The sequence below is a fragment of the Orbicella franksi genome, chromosome 1 (genome assembly GCF_964199315.1).
Source record: "Orbicella franksi chromosome 1, jaOrbFran1.1, whole genome shotgun sequence".
NCBI classification, from domain to species: Eukaryota; Metazoa; Cnidaria; class Anthozoa; order Scleractinia; family Merulinidae; genus Orbicella; species Orbicella franksi.
In genome coordinates this window covers 42,284,362-42,309,359 of record NC_138145.1, presented here as the reverse complement: position 1 = coordinate 42,309,359, position 24,998 = coordinate 42,284,362, and the positions used below count along the sequence as shown (strand labels likewise).

Sequence of the window (24,998 nt, the reverse complement as noted above, 5' to 3'; positions counted from 1 at the left end):
CGATCTGACAACAACTATAAAAGGATGTTTATGGAGACTCGCATCGCAAACACGTTACATTAACACCCAAGCGAAGGCCAGGGCCGATAACTTCTTCTCGACATGTTAAGATGTTATAGTGAGCTCCTGAATTTTTTCTTTCCATCAGGTCTTACGTGTTCCATCATGCAAAACTAATAACTGCCCACCGTTTTCGATCACCACTATTTCATCTATTGATTGCCGATGCCAAGTAATGAAAGTAAGTGGGCCTATTTTGCTGTCACCTGCAGTAAGCATTCTTCCTGTTTTGGTCCATGCAGTGAGCCCTCACATCAATTCCCAGAGAAAAGGAGTAACACTACAGCTTCTCCTTGTTTTGGATGCCATCACCTTAAAGCAACTGCTTCAAACTGTAATAAATACAGGCCGTCTTCACACAATCAAGAAAAGAAACTTTGAGTAAGTGAGCAGTTTCTTGAAGGGATTCCACCTTACAAAAAAAAACAATGCAAACTCTCAAAGGATTTGTAGTTTGTTCCTGCTGAAATCCATGCTCTGGATCCACACCATCATTGGTCATACCCGCTTAGACTAAAAACAGGCATCTTTTTCTCTTAGTCCGCCAAGTGTGGCGCGAAAAACAGTGCGAGAAGAAAAACGCCCGCACAGGAACTCTTGGAAGAAGTGGCGGGGAGGGGGGGGGGGGGGCTTATTGCCCTCTCTCGCCCTGCTCACAGCCTACCCTTACTTTCAAATGAGTTCCTGTCCTCTGTCCAATTCTGTAAGTGTCCCACAATATGAAATCAATATAATTCAGTTTCCAGCGATCTAGGCTTATTTCCGAGCTTCTTGGATTCCTGCTAAATCAAACGACTATACAACTTTAGAGAAATGCTAACTTTGGTTACCACAACTTTCACAACCCAATAGTGCGAAGACATTTGGCCTTTTAGATGAAAAGTATTGATGATGGCATCTCAAAAACCACTTGTAAAATGATTTCCTCTTTGTTGCGAGGGCCAGATATGTATTTGATATAAAGCATGCTACTTGTATCTACAGTTAAAGATAACCAACCTATCCCCTTATAGTGATATGACAAACCAGTGATGTGATAAACTAGTCTCCCAGTTCGTCATAACAACTATATTACTGTACATTACAGATTACAGTCATTATATAACAACCCATTTGACCAAAATGACATTGAACAGAGATTACAGAAAGAATGCATGAAAAAAAGCTAAATCATAAGCAACAAATAGTATTACAAAGAAATCCACTTGTGTTCTGTGCAACTGATGTTATACCTTGACAGCCAGTCTAGACATGTAAGGAATTTATATAGAGGGTAGATGGGTGGGTGGGAGGGGGGGACATGAGACTGAACCCACCCCCCACCCCACCCTAAAACACCCAATTTTTGTCTTGAGTCTTATTTCCATTCCATATCTTTATCACAGTTCCACAAGTGCTCCCTAGTAAACAACTGTGTTCCATGCTAGCGCAAATCCATCAATCTGGAGTCTTCTGATAAGTTTAGCATCCTCTAGACATGCCGCAACATATTTCCCTCCCACGCTTTGCAGTCTCTTGCTGCACCAAATCCGAAACACACCACATTTATATAAATTCCATTGCATATATTTTCCTTTTCTTGTAATTCCATCATTCTGACGCTGCAAGTTAAATAAGGGTAATAAACTTGTCCATAGCAATACTCCAATTCAGTTTATTTTGATCCACCAGTCAGTCGCTTGCTAGAGACCAGCCACTTGACACACCCAACCTGCAAAGTCTACTTGCATCATCTCAGATTTTTTGATGAATGGATGATTCTGGAAAAAATAAGAAACACAAGATGGCACTGTTAATTTAACACATTAACGTTAGCTTTTTAGGCGTCTGTCCTCTTATTGATGATAAATTACATCATAACGTTATAACAAAATTTATCATCAATAAGAGGGCAGATGCATAAAAAACTGACATCAATTTGTTTTCTACAATAACAAGACCCTAAATGGTCAAATGCCAGGAATAAATGAAATGACGCCGTAAACTTGCCATAAACAAAAATAAGTGAATTTTATTCTAAATCACGCAAACATTGTCAATAGCTTTTCTCGCTTTTTGATTGGCTTACGCTACTTAAAAAAGTCCATAAAATCTCATTGGTTAAAAAGTTGACAGTTTGACAACTGTAAGTTGAACTTGAAAGCTTCCATAAATTAAAATTTTATCTGTCTGTATTCTTATTGATGATAAAAATGAGTCAATCAGCATGCAAGAAATTAGACACTTATTGTAAAAAAAGGATATTCAGATGACCTATAGGGCATGAAGAGGTGTATCCGAGAAGATTCAAACCATTTGTCTTGCACTACATTGGTGTGCAGATACCTTTGGGGGTTTGGATAATGTGTCCTTTTAGGACAGCAAAGTGTCAATGAGAGATCAAGGATGTAACATATTTGTATAGTGTCCTGCCTCTATTGAAAACTCCTGTAACACCAGGCACCAACAAAATTTGTTATTATAAACTTTTACTTGAATTTAAAAACACTGGAAGTGGTGTACAGTCTTCTGTGAAATGATGTAGCGGTAAGCTTAGCGGATCTTTATTGGAGGCTTCAACTGGCACTTACCATTAATGACTTCAGATCTGCTCTTTCTGAAGGATTCTTCACAAGACTAAAATAATAATAATAATAATAATAATAATAATAATAATAATAATAATAACAGTAACAATAATAGCAAATGGAAGTTTAAATATCAACTGAACAAACCAAAACTTTATGTCAGATAAGTCAAAAGCTATACTTAATGTGGTGAATACACATAAGACAAAGATATGAAAGAGGGATTGACAGTGGGGACCTGGACAATTCTGTTGATTAGAATTTTAAGGAGATATTTTGAAAATATCATGACCGTGATGGTGTTTGGATATCTGATCTTAATTAGCATGAATGTTTACGATTTTATTTCCCATTTTCTTCAAAGCTTTAGTTTCGATTGAAAAGATATATCAAACACTCAAGACGGAATTTGACCACATTACCAACCACCTCATAGTTCGTCAAAAATACTCTGCAGTGCATCATATTTTCAACTCTCTTCCCAGTGTTTGGAAATATGGTCAAACACGGTCTTCAGTGTGTGATATATTACTCGCAAATGGTGTATTGTAAATGTCAGTGTGGGCTTTTGAGCCAACCAATAAATGTTTCTTGTCAGGGGTTTTTTTTTTTTAAATTTAGACCTGTCCCCAGCTGTTCAATGGGCACATTCATGTCACCCCACCCAGTTGAAGTTAAAAGAATAAGTTGTTAACAGTTCCCTGATGCATAGTGATTTCACCAGTAGATAACATTATTTCCACCCTTTAAACAATGGCAGGGAATGGGGTCATTACCCTTACAAATAAAGCACAATGGATGTCATGTATTGCAGCAAAACACATCACCAAATGCAGGATGACCCGCACAAGGTTCAACCTTGGTCAACCTTGTGCGGTGGCTCAACCAAACAATAGATAATGAACACAAACCGTGCCCCTAGCCCTAAAAACAAAAGAGGAGCAGGTTAACGAGAAAAAATGAATACAGAGCTCGTTCAAATCAATTGCCGATGCCTATGATTGCCTTGAATAGTGGCAACTCACAATCAGGCAAACCAAGACTTGATACCGCATCTACATATTTTTTCCTGGCTGCTCAGACCTCTCCTATGACCCAAGCTTTTACCAACTACACTTAATGAATCCTTCCCCAAACAACATGCTATAATTTAGATATAACATTGTTGTAAAAAGCACTAGAAGGTAAAACCTACCATTTGTTCACAAACTCACAAAACTCATCTGAAAAGTGACCTGATGGTAGTTTGGGAGGTGGCTAGATTTTAAGAAAAGAACAAAATGAAATTCTTTAATAGAGAAGTTTAGCCTTCTTTTCATATAACAACATTCAAAATCTCATTACTGCTCTCCATACTCTTCTCACAATGTTAGCTGGGAGAATTTAATGATAATGTCAATGCACTTTAAACTTAACCAATTATGCTAGTTTTATAGTGGCCCTATTATAAACACAGGCTATTTTTGATGCACTTTTATCACAATTTCTACCGTGAATTTTGGTGCACCTAACAAGGGTTAAAATGCAAAAATCACACATGTAAACCAGCGGCAATTTCAATGTGATACCATCAAAATTTCAGCAAGAAAATTATCACCTGAGCTTTTGAGCTTGACATAAAACCACCAATCTGGTTTATAAGATATGCGTGCATCTCTGATACAAAGCCTCATGTCATTTGATCATGCTTCATAGACATTCTACGTTCCCATGGAGGGTTTTTTCGCGTTGAACCCCCACCCACCTCCCAATCCCCAGGCTTTTCTTTAAACATTTTGTTTTTTGATACCCCTGCCCCTTGCAATTTCCAGTAGTCCTTCTTGGGGTGGGTGTTGATGTTTTCTGCAACCGCACAATGTTGTACTCGAGGCAAATTCAAATTGCAGCTGGTTGCAGCACAAGCACGCCAAAAGTCCCAATGGAAATCACAATAAAAATTGCACCAAAAATTGCCTGCATAAATGACTGGATTAGGTTGTCTTGTGTAACTCTTAACTCTTGCATTAAAACATTTCAAATCACATTAGAGAACCTTGGCCTCGTTTATCTCGTCAGCCTATCTTCTACCACAGACTAAGCATCAGGACTTTTTCCATCAAAACATGCACCGTACCTCATTAACAATGTAGTCCAGCAGTTCAAATATTGCCATTGGCCTGGCATCATTATTCACTCCACCTGGAGGTCTTGCTCCAGGAGGCAGGCGCATCAGGTGAGATGGGCTGATACTCTTGGAATTTTCCTCTGGTGGTGGTATTGGATATCTACCAATTGCCATTTCAACCAATGATAATCCAAAGCTCCAGATATCTGACAAAACTGAGTAATTGGCACCTTGAAGTCTCTCAGGCTTAAAAGTGAAATGTCAGAATGTTTAACAGAAGTTAACTGTTACAAAAAGAAGGACTGGATTGACATATCTACATACAAATACTGTAAAATTCTGATTATAAGCTCTGGGCTTAGACTGAGGTTTTGGGCTTGGGCTAAATGAGGGAAGAGGGGGGCGGGGGGGCCTTATATCCAGTGGGGAAGGGGCTCTTATAAGCTGTATAGGAAAACCTTTTGGAAATAAGTCCATCATTTCCCATTATCAAGCAGTATAAAAAGATGTTTCATTTTCTGGGGAACAAGAAACGCAAGACACAAGCAAGGACACAAGAATGTGAAGCACAGAGGCAGTTATATGAAGCTTCTTCATAATGGCAAATGGGCAATTCCAGAAAATATCCATACCCAACCACGGATGGTTTCCATGTTTTAACCCCTCCCCTTGCCTTGGGAAATCCAGAATGCATTACCCCCCCCCCCCCCCCCCCCATGCCCTCAGAATTCCATAATCGTGAACCCATGGAAGTACATTTTCGAGTTGGCAATGCCTATATGAACAAACGAACATGAATTTATGCCTCCTCAAGGTTGTGATCTAGTGGCACCAGGCGACAAGCTTTACTCTTCTGCAACAAGAAAAACCTACTGTGTGTGGCCAGCCTGTGCAAACTCCTTTTTAAGTCTGAATCTGGCTATAAAAATAAACACCACTTACGGTAATTTTCCTCCTCTTCGTTTTCTTGTGTTGTTTTAACATTTACAAAGCAAAATAGCTCAAATTCAGACTGTTAAAATCTTTGGGCAGTCAAAAATACCGTCAAATATGCTTAATAATCTGGCAGGTGTTCCTTGGAAGAAAGGGACTGGTGCGAGTTTTTTTGCGCTTTTTTGTGTTTTAGTGGATGTTATGAAATGGCCATAAATCGTTAAGTTCTATGTAAACAGTACACCAGCACAGAAAAAATATTGAAGTCCCCAAACATTTTATGGCTTTTTTGAGAACTTTGTTGATTGCTCTCACTATTCATGTTAGAATAATGTGTATTTGGTTTTGCCCATTGCAGATATTTGCCATCAATTAAAGGCTATTCACAACACTATGAAATATGCACCTTACTTAAGATGAAGCCACAAAGAGAAATCAAATTGCCCAGTAAAAATGAACATCTGTGCTTTTAGACTGATAGTTGCACCACATGATCCAGTGGATTTCACTTTCACATGGGTTTTCTTGTTGTAGAAATACTAAACCAAATATGGCTAATTAAATATGCATGAATTAGTGTCAAATGGCCATTTTTGGAAGGGGTTCCCCCAACTTAAAGGGAATAAAATATTTTGGCCTACTTTTTTGCCACAATCATTCCCTCATCAAACCCAACATTTGTACCAAGTTTGAGTGAAAATGGTGATTTGAGCTGTATCACCTCCTGCCTGGTTCTGCCTGGTTTTCTCGTGGACACACTCTTAATTTGGTTGAAAAAAGGAAAATTTGGCAAAAGTAGCCCTGCAAAGGTTTGGAGTAACCTTAAAAAAATTGAGATTCCACTGTATTTAAACCGAATTTCTTCCTTTGTCCACCGATGGTATATCAATCTATCATATCAACAACTTTCCAAGACTTATGGTGGTGAGATTGTAATCAACAATGTATAATTAGCTGGATCAAAAAAAAGTTACATGACAAGTTTTTTGGTTCTATCAGTTCTTTTATAGCTTACCGACATGTAAGATCTTGTGCCAACAAAGGAATTTGCCATTGAGTCAATTAACTGGCCGCTGACTCCAAAATCACACAACTTTATTTCACCACGTGAGTTCACTAAAATATTTGATGGCTTTACATCTGTGGAGCACAAGCACAAAGATGGTCTTAAAGCTACTGACAGTTCATATTAAAGGAAGCATCTTAGAAAAAGGCAATGTTTGTAACAACCTAGGGATTCAAAAACTCAGGCAGCTCATTGGCGGCAACAAGATGAACACTTGTAAGCCTTACTGCTACACATTTGACACTTTCAATGAGCATGAAGTTCCTTGAGTTTAAACTTGCTTAAGTTACAGCTAAATTATTAAACACCATTCTGTTGCATTAGATTGCACACTTTATTCTTTGTATAGAGAGAACAATGTCTGTGAGGTTTATCAGGGCAGCCTGCTTAATACGGAAACCTGGATAACATGGAGACGGCCTTCTCCTTTTATGTCCATTTATAATATAGATAGGACCCTGCACATGCTGTGATTGCTCAAAAAACCCATGCTTTATCAGAGTATAAAACATAGAAAAAGCTTATTATAGTGTTTTTCCCACATTACCTCTATATCATAAAGCAAATGAAGATGCCCACGTATTACACTGTGATAGAACATTCCAGACATTTGAGAACACTTGAGAAATAGAACATTCCAGACATTTGAGAACACTTGAGAAATGTTGAAAACACTCGCCTGCAGCTCGTGTTTTCTACATTTCCCTTGTGTTCTCAAATGCCCGTCGCTTTTTATCACAGTGTAATACATGGTTTAGGATTCTTTAGCTGTTAAATATAGTGACGGTCCTCAAACGGCTTTATAGTATGAATAATTTCTGGCCTCCTACCTCTGTGAATTATTTTGTGGTTGTCTCTGAGATAGCTCAAACCCTTCAAAACCTGTGGAATAAATTTGTGATGCTGTAAATTCTGCCACCCGCACTTTAAACGTATTTTGAACTTCTACTGCTAGTTTTTACTGGTAAAAGTTAAAACATGATAAGTCGAAAAACTTAAAAGTTATCATAGATCCTGCATTAGCTTGTTACATTGTGTATTTTCCAGACCTAAGTTACATTGAAGAATCAAGCAAACTGTGACAATTGTGTTCAACGTAGTTGAGTCATTATTCGTTCTTACAGCAACAGTGATTTTCCCCAAAATGTCCTCAGGAAGTTGATCAGCTTTTTTGAGTATCTGGTCCAGTGACCCACCGTCCTGTGAACAGAATTAAACAAGTTGTTAGTAGAGATGCAAACTGCAGGCCTTGAGACTGATAGAAAAAATTTTGCCTGCTTATAGAAGTCTCTTGGTTAGGAAGCCTCTATACCCAGTGTTATGGCTGACCTCTTGAGAGGTAAAATGACCTCAAGCACACTAGCCTCTGGATTAAGCAGTCAAGCTCAGGGGTTTCATTAGCGTTTAAGCAGGAAGGTGACTGATTTCACTAGCAGGCAAAACGTTTTGAACTGAACTTCTTTATTAGAAAAACTTTCCTCTAGATGGTCAACCCAGGTGGGCAAAATTATCCTCAGCCAGTCAATTTGCCAGGTACACAGTCCTAACAAAACTCGATCAGGCTCAAATGTGCACTGGTGAATTTAATGTGGGTTACCTTGGGGGTTATCTTGCAATAGACTAGCATCTCTGCAATAAACTACAGTAGTGTATTAAAACTTGAATAGCAGAAATTTTGGTTAGTTATAAATGTTTTGGCTACTCAAATCTGACATGCCACTAGTTAGGACGCCAATATGTTAGAAAGTCAGTCCTAGGGACACTAATAAGAGAAATTGATCATTCCAAGGTGATGCAACAGGTATGGTAAATTGAAGCACTCTGGTTTTAAGAGATGATTTAGAGGTGAGATATGAAATTACAGCAACTTGGAAGACTAGTTTAAATTTTACATCCAGTCAGCCAGAGTTTACAAAAACATATGGGTTCTTTGCAGTAATTGTTTTTGCAGATCCCTGTGTAAGCAATTAAAAGCCATGCCAGGCATAAGTGCATGCTAAGTATAAGAATGAGCAACAATAGTACTACTGGTCACTGCTGTAACTTTGGAAAAAAAAGGAAAGCTATGTATTATGTTTTTTGTTTGCTCTTCAAATACACTGTTACGTTGTTTGGTATCAAATACCTTTTTAGGGTTAAGTTTTGTGAAAGGATGGCAACATTTGGAATTAATAATGCAACAGACCATCAGATATGAAATATGGCTAGTTTATTTTTGTTGACTCTAAAAGCCCTGGATACCATGCTGAATTATGGGTCACAATTTTTCAAAATCAAGGTATCTTTACACATACTTTATCGCTGCAACAAATTTGGTGACCTTTATCATTGCATTTCTGACACAAGTAATGCTTTAAGAACATCCTTAAGGGTACATCCTATATCATTTCCAACTATTAAAGGGAGTACACAGCTGCACCAGAGTACACAGTTTGTCTTCCGGACCAAGACAGTATTTTGAAAGATTCTGTCTGACTTCCAGAGGTTTGACCTCTCTTCAAAATGTAACATTTCTCAATTCTCATTTGATCTGAATAAGAAGACTGCAGCTGCAATTCTCCCCTTGAAATACATCTGTGGTATTTTTCATAACTACAAAGCATCTATGCCAACTCTCCCAGATTGTACAGGAGTCTCCCAGGTACAGACTGAATCTCCTGGGCTCCCTTGTCAGTCACCAAATCTCCTGGACAATGTGAAGGAAAGTGCATAAAATACATTTTCAGATGTATTTTGGCAAATTTTTGGATATCTGATGCCTTTTTGTGGTTGAATTTGCCAAGCTCCACTTAAAACAACTTTCTTAAGAGTAAAGAAGGTAAAATTGGTAATCTCCTTGATTTTGATTTTTAGGTTGATATCTCTGATAATGTGTAATGAAAAAACTAACAGAGTAAATACTGTTCTGTTCATTGATGTAACAATCAAGTGCTACTTTGATGAACATAGTCACATGATCAACAGCTGCAGAAGATCAATTTAACTCTCACTAAAGGAACTAAAAAGGTTGTAGAAACTGTATTCTGACCTGTCACAGGCAAAATTCTGCAAGCAAAAGTTTCATGCATCAGTAAAATAACAGCCATAATTTGAGTTGCCATATAAAATATATCTTTCTCCCCCGACAGCCAATTAAACAATCCAGTTTAACTACTTAGATCTTTAAGGTTATCACATGCTGACCAACATAGTTTCTGCTCACCATTATCAGACAGGAAATGTACCATTAATGCTTGATGTCAATTGACTTTTGCATTATAATGATGTTGATAATAATTCTGTTTTCCTTGTAAGAAAAACACTGCCATAGAAATGTTAATAGGAACATGATAGCTCACTTGAATTATGATTACGCTGATCATTAGAACGCTTAAGATTATGTTCATAAGAATTCCCACCGCGAAGAAGTAACTGATGCATGTGATAGCATTATGTTAAAGCTTATAATAACTTATGACTGTTAAGCTGTTAGCAGGAACAGAGCTGAATAAAACTAAAACTAAATCAGACTAAGACCACAGATTTCCATTGAGTTCAAAAAGCATTTGCGACAGGCTGGGAGAATTCCAAACAGCTGTGATGAACAATTGCATGGCTGGTGTTCCCTAGCCTGCAAACACAGACGTATTTCCAGCTGTCGCTTGTCTCCCCCAAAAATAACGTCTGCGAACCCAAGCCAGAAAACGATTTCTGTGAAGTAGGAATTTTAAGCCAATCACAGTTTAACTCGAGAAGCCCCAGAACTACTGTGCAAGGTATTTGCTGTGAGGAGCACTCGAGTTTCATTCTATCATGGAATCTGATTGGCCAGGGAGAAACAAAAATCATTATGTCACAGAAATCATTTCCTGGCTCGGGTTTGCAAATGTTATTTTCAATGGAGACGAGCGACAGCCAGAAATACGTCTGCGTTCTCAGGCTAGGTGTTCCCAAAATGCTATATTTTCTCAAACTTCCGACACTTGCCTTCCTGTAGTAACATTGAAGATGCTTTCCATTTATTAGCAAAAGCACAAATAACTAATAGTGGAAATCAAAATACAGGATTCCTGTATTTATTCAATGCATTCAAACCAACAAAATAATCCAGATCTTGGAATATCCATCAGTTATAAAAATAGACAAATACATATATGTAGAAGAAATAGTTTGTGGTTTAAAAATACAGGAAATGAAAATCATCAACAAAAATTATGTATATCATAAAAATTACCTGTGTTAAGATGAAGGGATTTAATATCTTTCATCTGAATTAAAATAATGCAAGTAAATACTTAAGAAATTGGATTGCGGTTTCCACCTAGCCTTTCTCATTGTATGAGAAGTGTTCTAACACGACATAATTTTAAATGTTTTTCACTTAACACCTGTGAAAACACCTACTCTCCCAGGGTACTGTACAGAAATAACTTGAACTACAGACACAATGGTATAACCTGGCATAATACAAACAAACAAACAAGGCAATGCATGTTTGTAGCTTGAAGGCAGACCAGATCAACTTTTTTACATTTTGGCAAACTGACAAGTTACATGCAGCAAAGAGCTCTTTCATGAATATCTTTGAGGAAAAATGCAGTACACATTGTACAACAGGATGATACAATTGCCCATAACTACAGCCAAAAATTTTGAAGTTTACAGAACAAGTACGTAATTTTGTACTGTAATCGGAACACTTTGAGGATCAGAAAGGTGTGCAATTCTTGTAAGACAGACAAAACATTAATTTATTTTAGTATGCAAATCATTAAGTTTTGCAGGTGTGGAGAATAGAACGCTACATGCAAACCAAACCCGTGCAAAAAAAAAGGAAACAAACCTGGTGAACTTGCAAGATGTCCACCAAAGTTTGTATGCAAAGAAAAACCCGGAAATTGCAAAGAACCTTTCTCCAGACTTAAGGGGAAAAAAAAGTTCAGCAAAACCAAGCCTAGCTAATAATTAAATCAATAAAGATATAATCGTGTTTGCAAGAGCACTGTTTCACTAAAAGCAAAACACGATTTTACTACATTGAAGAACAACCGAATTTAGAAATTAAATGCTCATTATCCAACCGGGTTTTGGCTCGTGAAATAATCAAGATACAAACGATCGGCTACATTCTCAACGAGGATAGAGGTGACAACTGAACGCATCAAATTAGCATTTTGCAGAAGCTGAGAACACGGCGCACCACAACAAAAAGCGGCCCCCGCCACAGTAAATTGAAGTACCTTTAATTTTGAACTGACAGATCTCGAGACCAAAAGTAAACGGTTCAACATGAAAACCGTCACGTATATATTTTAAAATATCGTATTCATACCTACGGACAAAAGTTTCATCGCAAAAAATTCTACCCATTCCCGAATTTTGTGCGGGACGATCACAGTTTTCAGTTTATATTTGCAACCCGAAAAACTGTCTCGAGCTTACTTGCAAAATCGCTTGCGTTCGACGTGGGCCATACAACCAGTAAATAATTTATACTTCAGTTCTCATTTTGCGAGAGAGAGTATTGCCTTCACACATTTTCTACTACACGAATAAATGCTTCATCATGCATGGCTGCCTAATGTTTTCCTATGGGGAAGAATACAATACATTCATTACATTTGCCAATACACGAAACATTCACCCTACCATGTGTTCCATACAAATAGAGATTTCTCCGTCGCTGTAAAAGGCGCCGTAAAATCCAACGATGTAAGGGGAGTTGCAATCATGTAAAACTTTCAACTCTCTAATGATCTGGTTCCGAATAGAAGGCTTGATTTCCAAGTGAATTAGCTGCAGACGAAAGGAAACATAAGTTCTTTGAAAAAATGTACAAAAATAGCACAGAAATTCCTGGAGGTCGTAAACTCGTCAAAATAGGAGCACAGCCGCCTTGAAGGCCGAAATAAAGGAGTCCCTGAAAGAATCGGGAGAATTAGCTATGCATAACATCGCGTTCAACTGAAAACATATTCGGCTGGGAATTTAATTGGGTTCCAAATGGTATTTTTGTTCCCTCACCTTTCGAGCCATTATCAATCCACTGGGCTTGTGCAAAACCTTCGTAACAACGCCACCATTTCCAGCGCCTAGCTCGGCCAATTTATCAAAATCTTCTGCGTTTAACTCGCCAATTTTCCTCTTTTCGGCTAGAAACGCCTCTAGTCTTTCGCGCTGTAACGAATCCAGTTCAAGTTCATCGAATTTCTTTCGTATCTCCTCCATTTTCTGCAAGCCGATCCCAGCGGCATCATTACTGCAAAACAACAGAAAAAATCACCGTACAAAGGGCTTATATCGTGCACGATGTTGACGGCCAGTGACTTAAAATAAAGGTGGATTTGACCTCAGAATGAGAAGAAAAAGGCCAAAAGCGGCCATTTACTTACGGTTCGGGCTGCAGTGGATCAGGAGACGGAGTAGAAGGGGTTATAGTCAAATTCAGTTTGTTCAACTTGTTCTTCTTCGACATCGCGGCTAGCCAGCGGCACGATGCTCGCTTTCCACAAGAATGTTTCAGAATCTCTACTTTCTATCAATCACACGAACATTCCGCATTGCACAACGGAAATGTAGTTTGCAGATCTTACCATGTATCAATTATTTCTGCAAAGACTCTCGAGACCCAGGGCGACGAGCAAACGCGAAGTAGACAATAATATTTTTCAAGGCAAGTTCCCCCTTTCTGAGCCCACGTTACATTTGGTCAGAGCAGGGTCAATTCTTTGAAACCATACCTGGGTTGTGTAAACTTCCGTTTTGTGTGCTTTTTTAACGTTCATGAAAATCCTCTTGGGCGAGAGCGAAGTTCATGTACATCTGCTTTAATACTCTCCAACACTTTTCAACATCAAGAAAAGATAAATGAATAAATGAAAAAAAAATAAGTTCTTTAATTAAAAAAATACAAAGTCAATGGCCAGCCATGAGTCAATTCTGCGAGAAGCTTACAATAAAGATTGTTGGATTTCAGAAACACTTGTAAACTCCCTTTTATAGATGTTTTGTCTCTTATGGCCGGCCGATGGACTGCGTCAATCTAATCTTTTTGTTCCTGCCTGTAAATCTCACACAGCTAAAACTGGAATCATTTCTCAGAATTCTGATAACATGCAGTCTGACTCTAAAACTGAAGTCAAGAAACCGAAATACAGGAAATAGTTGCAAAGTTAAATACACATCTATATTTATCTCAGTTATCTCATTCTTGTGGCGTATAAGCAATGCGGAAGACGGTTACTCTCGGCCCGTGCCGAAATACCCCCAAATTTTCTGCGTTATGTCTGGCGCAAAAATCCTTCACCTCACTCCCTCAAAAACAATTGGGCCAATGGTCGTGCATTTAAATTTCGCATGTGAAGGAAGACGTAACCTTCTTTTGTATTTATGTCCTACGGTATGTCTATATACCTGCGACATTTAACCTTAGAATATGTTTCATATTGTTATGTTCTGAGAGCACCACCATGTATGTAAGACCACATGCTGTAGTTATTAAAAGCTGCTCCAATTTCTCTGAATGGATAGAAGCTGCTCAGAACTCAAAGAGTTACAGACAGGGATAACAGATATTCGTAATTGATTTGGAAAAGTTGCACCTGAAAAAGCTACCGAATAACTTGTGGACAGCCCTATCTGGGGTGTTCCAATTTCGATATTAAAATATTTCATCATTATTCAACTAGCAGTACACGTTATACGACTTCTTGGTGTGCGTTGTTAAAGTACATTAGCCTTGTCAAGAAATGAATGGCCTTGTGGTATATCTGGGGCGTACTGGAGTGGCTCTTGGCCAGCAGTCAGTATAAGACACTCTACAGCAGTGACGCACTGAAAGTGCTACCTTAAGGTCATTCCCCAGTATTGCATTGCGCATCCTTACTGCTCATAATTTCACGCGTGATTAGCGCGCGCGCATTAAAAATGGCGGCTTTTTCTTTACAGCTGGACCTCGCCATAGAGGTAAATCGTCATTTTCTCGCAAACGAGTATGGGGACTTATCATTTTTTCCTGTTGTTTTGAATTGAGTAATAAGAACAAAAAGCAATCGTTGGAAACGTGATTTTAGCAAGCAATCGTGACTACAATCATGGTGCTATTATAAGGATTTATATGGGTATAAACAAGATGCTCCTCCTCCTAAACGAACATGAGGAACCCTCATTTTTATTTCAGAATTTAAGTTCCTATAATATAAACAATCAATAGGCAAAGTTTCAAAAAATTCTCAGTGCAGGTTTTATTTCAGTGGAATGACCTTAAGGCAATATAAATGCTTCCAAACTAGGTCAATGACGCCGCCTCTCCCCTCTCCCCACCCGCAACTTTTGGATTATCGAATTGCGGATTTGCGGTCAGTATGTCAAAATTCAACTTGTCACAAACTGTGGGAGCGAATTTACAGTGACCTCAAACATTTGCAAAAATTAAAGTGGCTCTGAACCACTTGGCAAAAAGTAGTATTTTAGTTTTTACTTTAAAAGTAGCATGCGAACTACAATACGATTTACAAATAAACTTAACAACAGCCTACCAGACTCGTTTTTGACGTTATAAGCATTTGTTTTCTAGTTAAGCTTAACTGGAAAGCCTTCAGATTTGGTAGCGTTTTCAGCTTTCCGAGAGTGAAAGCTTATGTAAAACCAGCTGAGTGATCCTTGCAATCCGCGATTATGAGAAGTTACAGACAAACCAAACTGAACCTTTTCAGTAGAGCTACTAGAAAAAGAAAAGAAAATCTCTGCGACAGACAGCTAAAAGCTGTAGACTGCGAATATCTAAGAAATCTTTTTCTTTTTGGGCGATTGCTTACCAACGGATTCCTTAACAAAGACTCTAAATTCGTGCCAATGTTTGGATAAATTATATGTTTTCACCCCGGGGTTTTCACTTCAATTTCAACCCGCGCGCTCTTTTCGGAATTTTTCAAATTGCTCTGGAAATAACACACATTTATTAGTTACACCCACTTCGGCGAACTTTCTTTAATATGATGAATAGATGAACCGACCTGACCCAAACAAGCACCACAAATCATTTAAGCTTAAGAAAGAAACTCGTGAAATGAGAGAAACGACCCTTTTCATGTTAAAACTTGTTTTGAAAGTTTTACCGTTTACAAGCTTCTTTCTTCTGTGAAAACAAATGTATAAGCATAAACCACTTTGGTTTACAGAATCCACCTAATCTGCTAATAAGTTTATTTAAAGAGCTCTCAAACTCTTCCTTTTTCGGTGGAGTTGGCACCCTACAGTCGATGGAAATCTCTAAAGCAAGCTGCACAGAAAGTTAACTTAACGTGCTGGTACTCAAACTCGAGCTCAAATAGTACCTGCTTACTAAAAAAATAATAGTCGAAGGGTGCAATTTTCAAAATAGAAAATCGTCACGAAAAGAGATGATTAAAAATGGAGAAAAGTATTTCATTAGTTCAACGCTTTCGAAACAAGCTTGCATCAGCCTTTTAAGGGTTTTCTTTTTAACAACTTAAAAATGAATGAAATGGAGTCTAGTTACTAGGTAGTGTCAGATCACTTCGTGCTCGGCTTATGCCGCGCTGACCGTGAGACTATAAAATTTAACGTCTTTTTCAAACTATCCCTCAAATTACAACTGAATAACGTTTTATTGCGTGTTCGTTCTGTTTTAAAAAAGTCAGAACAATCTGGGAGTCTAGGAAATAAATACGTGCTTGCCACAAAAACGCGATGGAAGAAGACCATTTTAAACTGAACGGAGCTGAACAAAAATGGCGACCACAAAATCTTGTCTTTCTTTGACACATTGTCGGCAGCGAAAAGAAGGATGGAATAAGATTGTCTTGGCTCATTTGGTTCTTGACCTGTTGCCTAGGCATCGATTTTTAATCCTAGGGGATTTCAATCCTTTTGTAGTAGTCAATTAATAATTAATTCATACTTTAAACCACTCGTATGATATTTTGACACTTCAGGTAATGAAAAAGACGTAAAAAATACCCTGGTACGCATTAAAAAGAGCCAACTTAGAAACCACACCCGAAAAGCTGATCCCTATAGCTCAACTTTTAAGAACTTACCGTTCCCTTGCGGTGACTTATTGAGCAGTAAAGGGTTGAAAGTCTCCTTGAAGAAACACAAATTCTAAACATGTCGGACACTGATGTCTTCTTGTTAGCGCCGATCCGTGACTGGTGACTGTTCCCTCGGGCGTCAGGTCTTTTGTTATAAAATTGGCGCGAGAAACAAACTACGTTTACTTGCATCGTGAATTTTTTTTCCGAAGCATACCGTTTATCACTTTATCTTCCGCTTTGTGTTCACCATGTCTGGTGTTGTTAAGGCTAGATCCCGATCCAGATCCAAGTCAAAATCGCGCTCGAGGTCACGGTCGAGATCAAGATCCAAAAGTCCCGCTGGAAAGATGGCGAAGAGCAGAAAACCAGCGAAGAAGGCGGCCCCTCGGCCTCCTGCAGTCCATCCTCCGTACATCGACATGATTACAGCGGCGATTGCAGCTATGAAGGAACGAGGTGGCTCGTCACGGCAAGCCATTGAAAAGTACATCAAAGCAAACAACCGAGTCACTGGAGATATATCAGTGCACCTTAAAATGGCTTTGAAACGTGGCGTCAAGTCGGGAAAGCTACTTCACACCAAGGGAACTGGCGCTTCGGGATCTTTTAAAGTCGGCAAAGCTCCCGCTGCACCAAAGAAAAAGCCTGCGAAGAAGAAGGCAGCGGCGAAAAAACCCCGAAAGAAGGCTGGCACGCCCAAAAAGAAGCGAGCTACCAAGAAGACTGGTGCTAAGAAAGCTGCGAAGAAGAAAACTACGGGAAAGAAGGCCAAGTCACCAGCCAAAAAGAAGGCCGCCAAGAAACCGAAGGCTAAGTCAGCTGCAAAGAAGCGCACAAAAAGTCCCAAGAAACGAGCAGCGCCCAAGAAGAAGGTAGCAAAGAAAACCAAAAAGGCTGCAGCCAAGAAGTAAAGAAGAACCTCAAAGAGAATAAAACAAAACGGCTTCTTTAGAAGCCACCAAATAAAAGAAAAGAAATGACCAACAATTTTTCTCCAAGTTCTCCTGTTTTATTCCTTTTTCTCGTTTCGATCACAAGTTGTTGCGAAAATTCCTTTTACCTTCGAAGTTTTTGTTTGAACACAGAAGATTTCCTACCCAAATTGTTTTTTAATCAAATACACAATATAAACCGTTTTGCTCTAAGCTTTGCCCGCATCACGGTAACCATTTTGTATAGGAATTCAGTACTCGAAAGAAGCGGGACGGGGTTCGCGAAGTCTAGCACGGCCATTAGAAGTCCTTAGATACTTCCGTTCGACCGTCAGATGAACCCGGGGCACTTTCCTAGATCCATAGGTGGGGGTCGGGCAGCCTCCCTACCACTCCTTGAGGGGTTTTTGACGTAAATCCACATGACGAAAAAAAAACAACTTGATTTCTACTCGTGTACTTAAAACGCCTATGGAGAAAAATAATAATAACAAAACAAAAACAAACAAACAAAAAAAAAAAAACAGTTACTAGTTACGACGCCTCTAAATGCTGTCCTGTCTGTGACTAGCTCCTTAACAACTGTTTTCCCCTCTCCTACAGAGGCGGATCTAGGGGAGGGGTAAAAAAAGAAATCACAAAAAGGAGAAAAGCCCGGCAGGGCAAGTAAAACAAAACCGCTCCCCACCCTCCTTGTTTGCTTAAGGTCTGGATCCGCCACGGTCCTAACCCGAGGGATGTTCTTGGCTGTGCACGTGACTGACTGACTGACCGACTGACCCACCAAGTCCTCGGTGAAAAGGGGAACTGCGAGAGTAAAGTATCTTGCATTTAACCAAAAGAGCATCACTAGCAATAAATGCAATGTTATATTTTGCCAAAAGATTAAATACTTAAAAACCTTCGTGAAACAGGAATGTCTTAGTTGCAAAAACTCGGGCTGAAATCACGAAAAACGCCAACCACCCCTACCCTTTTAGATAACATTTTGAACAGAAATGCTGCCCCTTTAACGCATCTTCCATAGAAAACGGTATCCCTTTCACACACCATTAGTAGATACACTCCATCCCTTTCCTATAGCCTTGAATCGAGTAATGTTGTAAATACTTGCAGTTTTTGTCCAGTAGGTGCCCCCATTGGAGACATTTTGGGTACTTTAATACCTTATTTTACAGTAACTGTCAAATTTCTCGTGTGCTGATTGGCTCATTTTTATCATCAATAAGAGCACAGACAGATAAAATTTTAATTTATGCAAGCTGTCAACAGTTCAACTTTCAGCTGTCGAACTGTCAACTTTTTTACCAATGGGATTTAATTGACTTTTTAAAGTAGCCAATCGAAAAGTGAAAAAAGCTATTGACAATATTCGCGTTACTTTGAATAAAATTCACTTATCTTTGTTTTACGGCAAGTTTACAGCATCTTTTCCCTCATTTATTTCCGGCATTTGACCATTTTAGGGTCTTGTTATTGTAAAAAACAAATTGATGTCAGTTTTTAATGCATCTGTCCTTTTATTGATGATAAATTTTGTAATAACATTGTCAAAGTTTACTGTGGAACCACTTGCCCTTTGACAATGTTGTGATGCAATTTATCATAAATGAGAAGACAGATGCATAAAAAACTGACGTCAGTTTGTTATAGACACTTTACACAAGTGGAGTCTATATCTAATAACAGTATCTATACGTCCCAACCCTTGCATTCATGAGAAAAATCCTTTGTCTGGAAACATCATCACAAGGCTTAGGAGTTATGTGCCATTTATGCAGTGTCTATGACTGTAAACCCTAGGATAATGCTTCTATCAGTGTTAATGCATGAGGGTGGGCTGCAATTGAAAGGAAGATTTGAGCTTAGCTGACATTTTCTGCGCAGACACCTTATATCAGGGTTTTTAACAATGGGTAAAAGAGTCATTAAACATCAACGAAAATATAAAACTTTAAGGTAAAAGCCGTTAAAATTATAAGTCTAAACGTTTTCGACCTGTTTGATCATCATCATTACTCTGATGATGATCAAACAGATCGAAAAAGGTTTAGACTCATAATTTTAACAGCTTTTTACCTTTAAGTTTTATATTTTACTTTTATTGGTGAAATGTATACATCAATGAAAATATATTAAAATGCAATATCAAATAAATTCTTATTGGTTTTTGGAGCCATTAAAACCTAGTTCTTATGCAAGACACTTGTCTCTTGCAGGTAACTGCTCTCAAATCCCTCCCCACTGGCATAACCTTTCATTGGTGCATCAGTGTGCAAACAAAATCATTCAATAAGGGCCCTGAGAAGGTCACAGTTATTGTAGATATGCAGGGCTGTCATTAAGATCTACAATCCACAACACCTGGTTCGGTTGGATATGGTTAATGGAGATGAGTGAACTTGCTGATGTAGTTCACCCACAAAGTAACAAGGTTGTTTTAAGTGTGAAGATCATGGCAATGGGTGACTCAGTAGACGCCAAGTGTTGGTACCTGCCTACTTTCAAATTATACAAAGAGACATTCACTTCAAAATGTTCTTTTCTTTGACCCTACTAGCCTCTTGTGGGTATCCACTTAAGGTGGCCGAACACAGTTTTTGCACGCGTTTTTGCTGATGCAATCGAGCGTGCGCACAAGGATTGCAAAGAGCGATCATTTTATTTACTCAACACCCGCACTATCTGTGCTATTTTTTCTCTATTATTGAATGCAGTGTATTGATGGCTTTAGTCTTTTATTACAAAGATATGTTAGAAAAGGTAATGACGCAAAGAAACCAGCAATTCTCGGCTTTCTCTTTGTTACTGAAAGAACCCAGTTAAATGCAGCGCATGCGCAGTTGCTCGAAAAATTAAGACCGATTGCTTTTGCAGAAACTTGCGGATTTCTGACGATCCAGTCGTTAGAATTTCAAGAAATTTGGCAAAAAAATAGTTCAGAAACCATGTGAATGATCTATCGCAAAAAATCTGAATTTTGACATAGGGAATTTTTAATAATACAGAACATGCGGTGAAAACGATTTACGGTGAATTACGAAAATCGCCTATGTCAAAATTTTATTAGAACAGTGTTGACAGAAGGGATTTAATCTCAATTCGTAGTGGGCAAAAGATGAAAAAAATCTAACGACTGGATTTTTTTACATAAACAAAAACCATTTTTAAAGCCTTGTTTTTAACCAGCCCTGTTGCCATGGCAACAGCACACACCTTAACCAAAATGCGAGAATAAACTTCTCTGTGGTTAACCTTGACTCTTGCAAAAAATGAGCGCCAAAGCATAAACAGCTTAAAAGTAATGGTGAATTAAGCATAGGCTCTTGAAAACTGTGTTCGGCCACCTTAAGTAAATTAATCAAAAACCTAAACTAATGAAACCACTGATTTTATCCCATATCAAAAATAATATGTTCTGCAAAAGACCAAGGGCCTTAAGTACAATAATATAGTCACTAATATAAGAAACAAGAAAGTACATGGAATTAAATAATCTGAAAAAAAAATAGTTGCAATACATGCATCAAGTTTTCAAGTCATTAAAAAATGTTTCAAAAATAATTATTCCTTCAGAGATCTCTTTAAAGGAAACTGAATAAATAATTTTTTCGTAATTCTTAATTAAATATTGACTACAGTAACAATAAAACACCATCACCATGTTTTTAAATATGCTATATGCAAGACAAAAAATGCTGTTAATTCAAGATTTCAGACAACAAAATAAAGAAACAATTTCACCAAGGCATGACCAGATGTATTATAATTTTTCATGAGTAAAAAAATTCAAACATTTTATGAAACATAAAGCTGTTGATTATTAATGAGTGTTTTTGACTGTAATGCACCAATTAAATCAAAAAATTACCATCCCCTCCCCATCCAGTTCCACTGGACACACTGTGGGAGGGGGTAAGGGTGGGGTTGAGCCACTGGGACCTTGTATTTAGGGGCAAGACATAGTCAAGCCATTAAACATTTATGGCTATATAAGTCCTCAATGTATGAAACTGGTCCATGTCAAAATTTTACATGTAAGGAATTTTAAATACGTTTGGTAAAGTATTATGTTGCGACTACTGAAATGTTACTTTAGTTGAAGGAAAACCTGTGATCCACTAAATGGAAAAGAAAAAATACCACAAAACTCAGAATCAAAATGTTTGTAGAAAGAAGCATTACAATTGTTTCTAATATTTTGGTTTAATTCATGGATGCAATTGAAATTAAATATATATTTCTCCACAAAGATTTGTATATAATTATGTACTGTATATTCCATTATTATTTTATACATTCAAAGCAGACTACCGGTAGTTAACCCTGCATCCCAACAATTGTTACATCCAAATTGAAATTAATGAAAAAACCCAGAATATGCACCAAAAGTAAAAATGCTCTCTTAAGTATTGATCAAATGCAATATCCTTTTTGGACATTTGACTAGTTTGGGTGTAACAGGAGGTGGGACATTTAAACACTATTTTTAATATAGAGGATGAGAATTTGAACTAAAACTTCAGAAGTTCAAATGTTGGGTTTTGGAAGTTGAAGTATCCAATAATTGATCAGCACATGACAGAAATCATAAACTTTTCCCTCTAGTTTATTAGATAAACCATACCCTGTCTGAGAATGAAAATATTGTTCTCCAAATGATCACTCATGATCTGGAACAGTTTCTAACGCATCTTCTTCAGTACGGTTGACTGAAACAACCTTGGGCTTTTCCCTGTGTGTGTTTACAGCGGGGATCTTCAGATCAAACTTCTCCACACGGCAACCATATGCGACTGGGGTGAGCTTTATGACGGTGTGTAGAGGCACTCGCAAATAGGGCAGCTCTTCAGAGTTGTGGTCAAGGAAGTAGGCTAAGAGGCACCGCGCCACTGCTTGGTGACAAATGACAAGGACATTATGCTGCCTTTCAAGTTCCATGATAACTGGCTCTAAGCGGGCAACAAGATCTTCGTAAGACTCCCCGCGGACATACCGGTAATGAAATTTATCCTCATCTCGTCTAGCAAAGTCCTCTGGAAACTGCTCTTGAATTTCTTCGTATGTCATTCCCTCACATACTCCAGCGTCAATTTCATTGACAGCCTTCCATATTTCAATTGGTCTGTCTATAAAACTAGCCGTCTGATTGGTTCTTTTCAATTCACTTGTCCAAACCTTGAGGTCGGCTGGCATGCTCTCTTTGACGAACTTCCCCAGGACTTTACTGTACTCCCAGCCCCTTTCAGTGAGATCAGAATCCCCACCGATCCTACCTTGCAAATTCATCATGCTTTCACCGTGTCTTGACAAGTAGATGGCTCTAGGGGTGATGTGAAGATTCATTATGTAATACACTATTCTACTTTGCAAGTAGCCTTCCACTTTATTCATCAGAAACCTCTTACCACCATCAATCACTTTAAGAAATGGCATGTTAAGATCATGATCCAAAGAAATTGGTTCATAATAATCATTATAATGGTTTATCCGGGCTTCGAAATCTTGACAAGCTTCTTCTGAGGGGACCCCCTGATAGTCAGGCGAGTTGACTTTCACCTCTAGAATATTGGAACGTATGATCTCTTTGTCGTCGCAAACTGACTCGACGAAAAAACCCTTGAAACCATGAGTGGCGAGATGATCGGTGACTTTCGTTCTTCTTGCTCGAGTGGTGTTTGTAGCATCAAAGATGGCTACCTGACCCTTATCGTTCAACCATTTCGTTATGTCTTCAAGAGCTAGTTCTGCGCACTTTTCGCGAACGTTCATACCATCAGCATTGGTCGGATCGAAGAACGAGTGCTTGCAATGAGCGCCGGCCATCTCACGACGATATTCACCAAGGTTAAATACCTTCGTGTTCACACCGATCCAGTTGAGGTAGCGAGCAAGCTTTCTAGAGACATACGTTTTGCCTCGAGCCGGTAAACCCACCATGACTATGCAAGTGGGTACGTGTACAATAGGAGGACACGAAGCGGGATAAAGAGAACGATTCATCTTGGCAACTGAAGATATTCTCCCCTGAAAAGATTATATCAATTTCAGGTAGTCGTAAATGACGCTTTGCGAGTAATTTATGGCCCACACTTCCAATTGGAAGATGGACTTTGCCAAGTGGTTCTCGATGTTGGCCAAGCTTCTAATGTAAATAGGATCGAAAATTGCGTAAGCTGACCAATGAAAAGGTGTTCTTTGGAACCAGTCACGAGATAGCAAGTAGTATTCTGACCAATCACCTTTGAGAAAAATAAACCAATCATGAATGTAGGCGCTAACTTATAAATCGCCGGTAGCGTTACTTTCATCATTTTCCATCTCTTTTCCTAAGGTGTAGACTCAAGGTTTGTTATCGATGGCTCGTACCAAGCAAACAGCGCGTAAATCTACTGGAGGTAAAGCACCTCGCAAACAGCTTGCAACCAAGGCTGCAAGGAAGAGTGCCCCAGCAACCGGTGGCGTGAAAAAACCGCATCGTTACAGGCCCGGAACTGTCGCTCTTCGTGAAATTCGTCGGTACCAGAAGTCCACAGAGCTGCTGATTCGCAAGTTGCCTTTCCAGCGTCTTGTGCGCGAGATTGCTCAAGATTTCAAGACGGACCTTCGCTTTCAGAGTTCAGCAGTGATGGCCCTTCAGGAGGCTAGCGAAGCGTACCTTGTTGGTCTTTTTGAAGACACCAACTTGTGCGCCATCCACGCCAAGCGTGTCACCATCATGCCGAAAGACATTCAGCTCGCCCGCCGAATTCGCGGAGAACGCGCGTAAACCGACGCGTCAAGAAAACAAAAACGGCTCTTTTAAGAGCCACCAAATATTACAAAAGTCAATGACCAATAATGAATATTGGATCTTCTGTGGCGTTGAGCTAAAATTTCAATCAAACCTTACTATCTGTTTAACCTTTACTTACTTAGATCACACTGAAGCTTCTTTTGGCTCAGAAAGTGCTTTCCCATCCTGATAACAAAGGAAGAAAAAGAAATAGGGTGAAATAAGGTAGCTGCTTGTGGCTCTTCCCTTAACCCGCGAAATACGCGTTCGAGTGAGATCACTCAGATCAGGGTGCATGAAACCGTGACTAGAGTGGATTTATCGGCCTATTTGATGTATCATGATCGTCTTGGATCAGTAATCCAGATTACCCAAAAGGAACGCACTTTTACACGCGCACGGTGTAGACACGTAAAAGAGTGCAAGCAACATAGGTAAAATGCAAAGTAGAGACAAAACGGAATTTTCACGGAACGGAAGAGCAGGAGTACCTCACTTCGCAGAACCTAAGAACTCCCGGTTTC

General features: G+C 38.8%; 4 protein-coding genes across 4 annotated transcripts; 2 read left to right on the top strand and 2 right to left on the bottom strand.

The window, feature by feature from the left end:
- Positions 1-978: 978 nt before the first annotated feature.
- On the bottom strand, positions 979-13,602 carry LOC145462940 (dual specificity mitogen-activated protein kinase kinase 1-like). The gene is made up of 10 exons (XM_081446618.1): positions 13,102-13,602; positions 12,734-12,968; positions 12,359-12,505; positions 7,853-7,930; positions 7,561-7,612; positions 6,680-6,804; positions 4,741-4,977; positions 3,823-3,884; positions 2,631-2,676; positions 979-1,820 (listed from the first exon to the last, which is right to left on the bottom strand). Exons 1-10 carry the CDS (start codon positions 13,182-13,184, stop codon positions 1,743-1,745), a joined length of 1,143 nt encoding a protein of 380 aa, XP_081302744.1. The 5' UTR covers positions 13,185-13,602; the 3' UTR covers positions 979-1,742.
- Positions 13,603-16,896: 3,294 nt separating this feature from the next.
- On the top strand, positions 16,897-18,207 carry LOC145462913 (histone H1-like). The gene has a single exon (XM_081446583.1). It carries the CDS (start codon positions 17,016-17,018, stop codon positions 17,676-17,678), a length of 663 nt encoding a protein of 220 aa, XP_081302709.1. The 5' UTR covers positions 16,897-17,015; the 3' UTR covers positions 17,679-18,207.
- Positions 18,208-19,014: 807 nt separating this feature from the next.
- On the bottom strand, positions 19,015-23,832 carry LOC145462906 (6-phosphofructo-2-kinase/fructose-2,6-bisphosphatase-like). Its single transcript, XM_081446572.1, has one exon. The coding sequence runs from the start codon at positions 23,700-23,702 to the stop codon at positions 22,362-22,364; it is 1,341 nt and encodes a 446-aa protein (XP_081302698.1). The 5' UTR covers positions 23,703-23,832; the 3' UTR covers positions 19,015-22,361.
- Positions 23,833-23,979: 147 nt separating this feature from the next.
- LOC145462930 (histone H3) lies at positions 23,980-24,745 on the top strand. The gene has a single exon (XM_081446606.1). It carries the CDS (start codon positions 24,058-24,060, stop codon positions 24,466-24,468), a length of 411 nt encoding a protein of 136 aa, XP_081302732.1. The 5' UTR covers positions 23,980-24,057; the 3' UTR covers positions 24,469-24,745.
- The last annotated feature ends 253 nt before the right edge of the window (positions 24,746-24,998 follow it).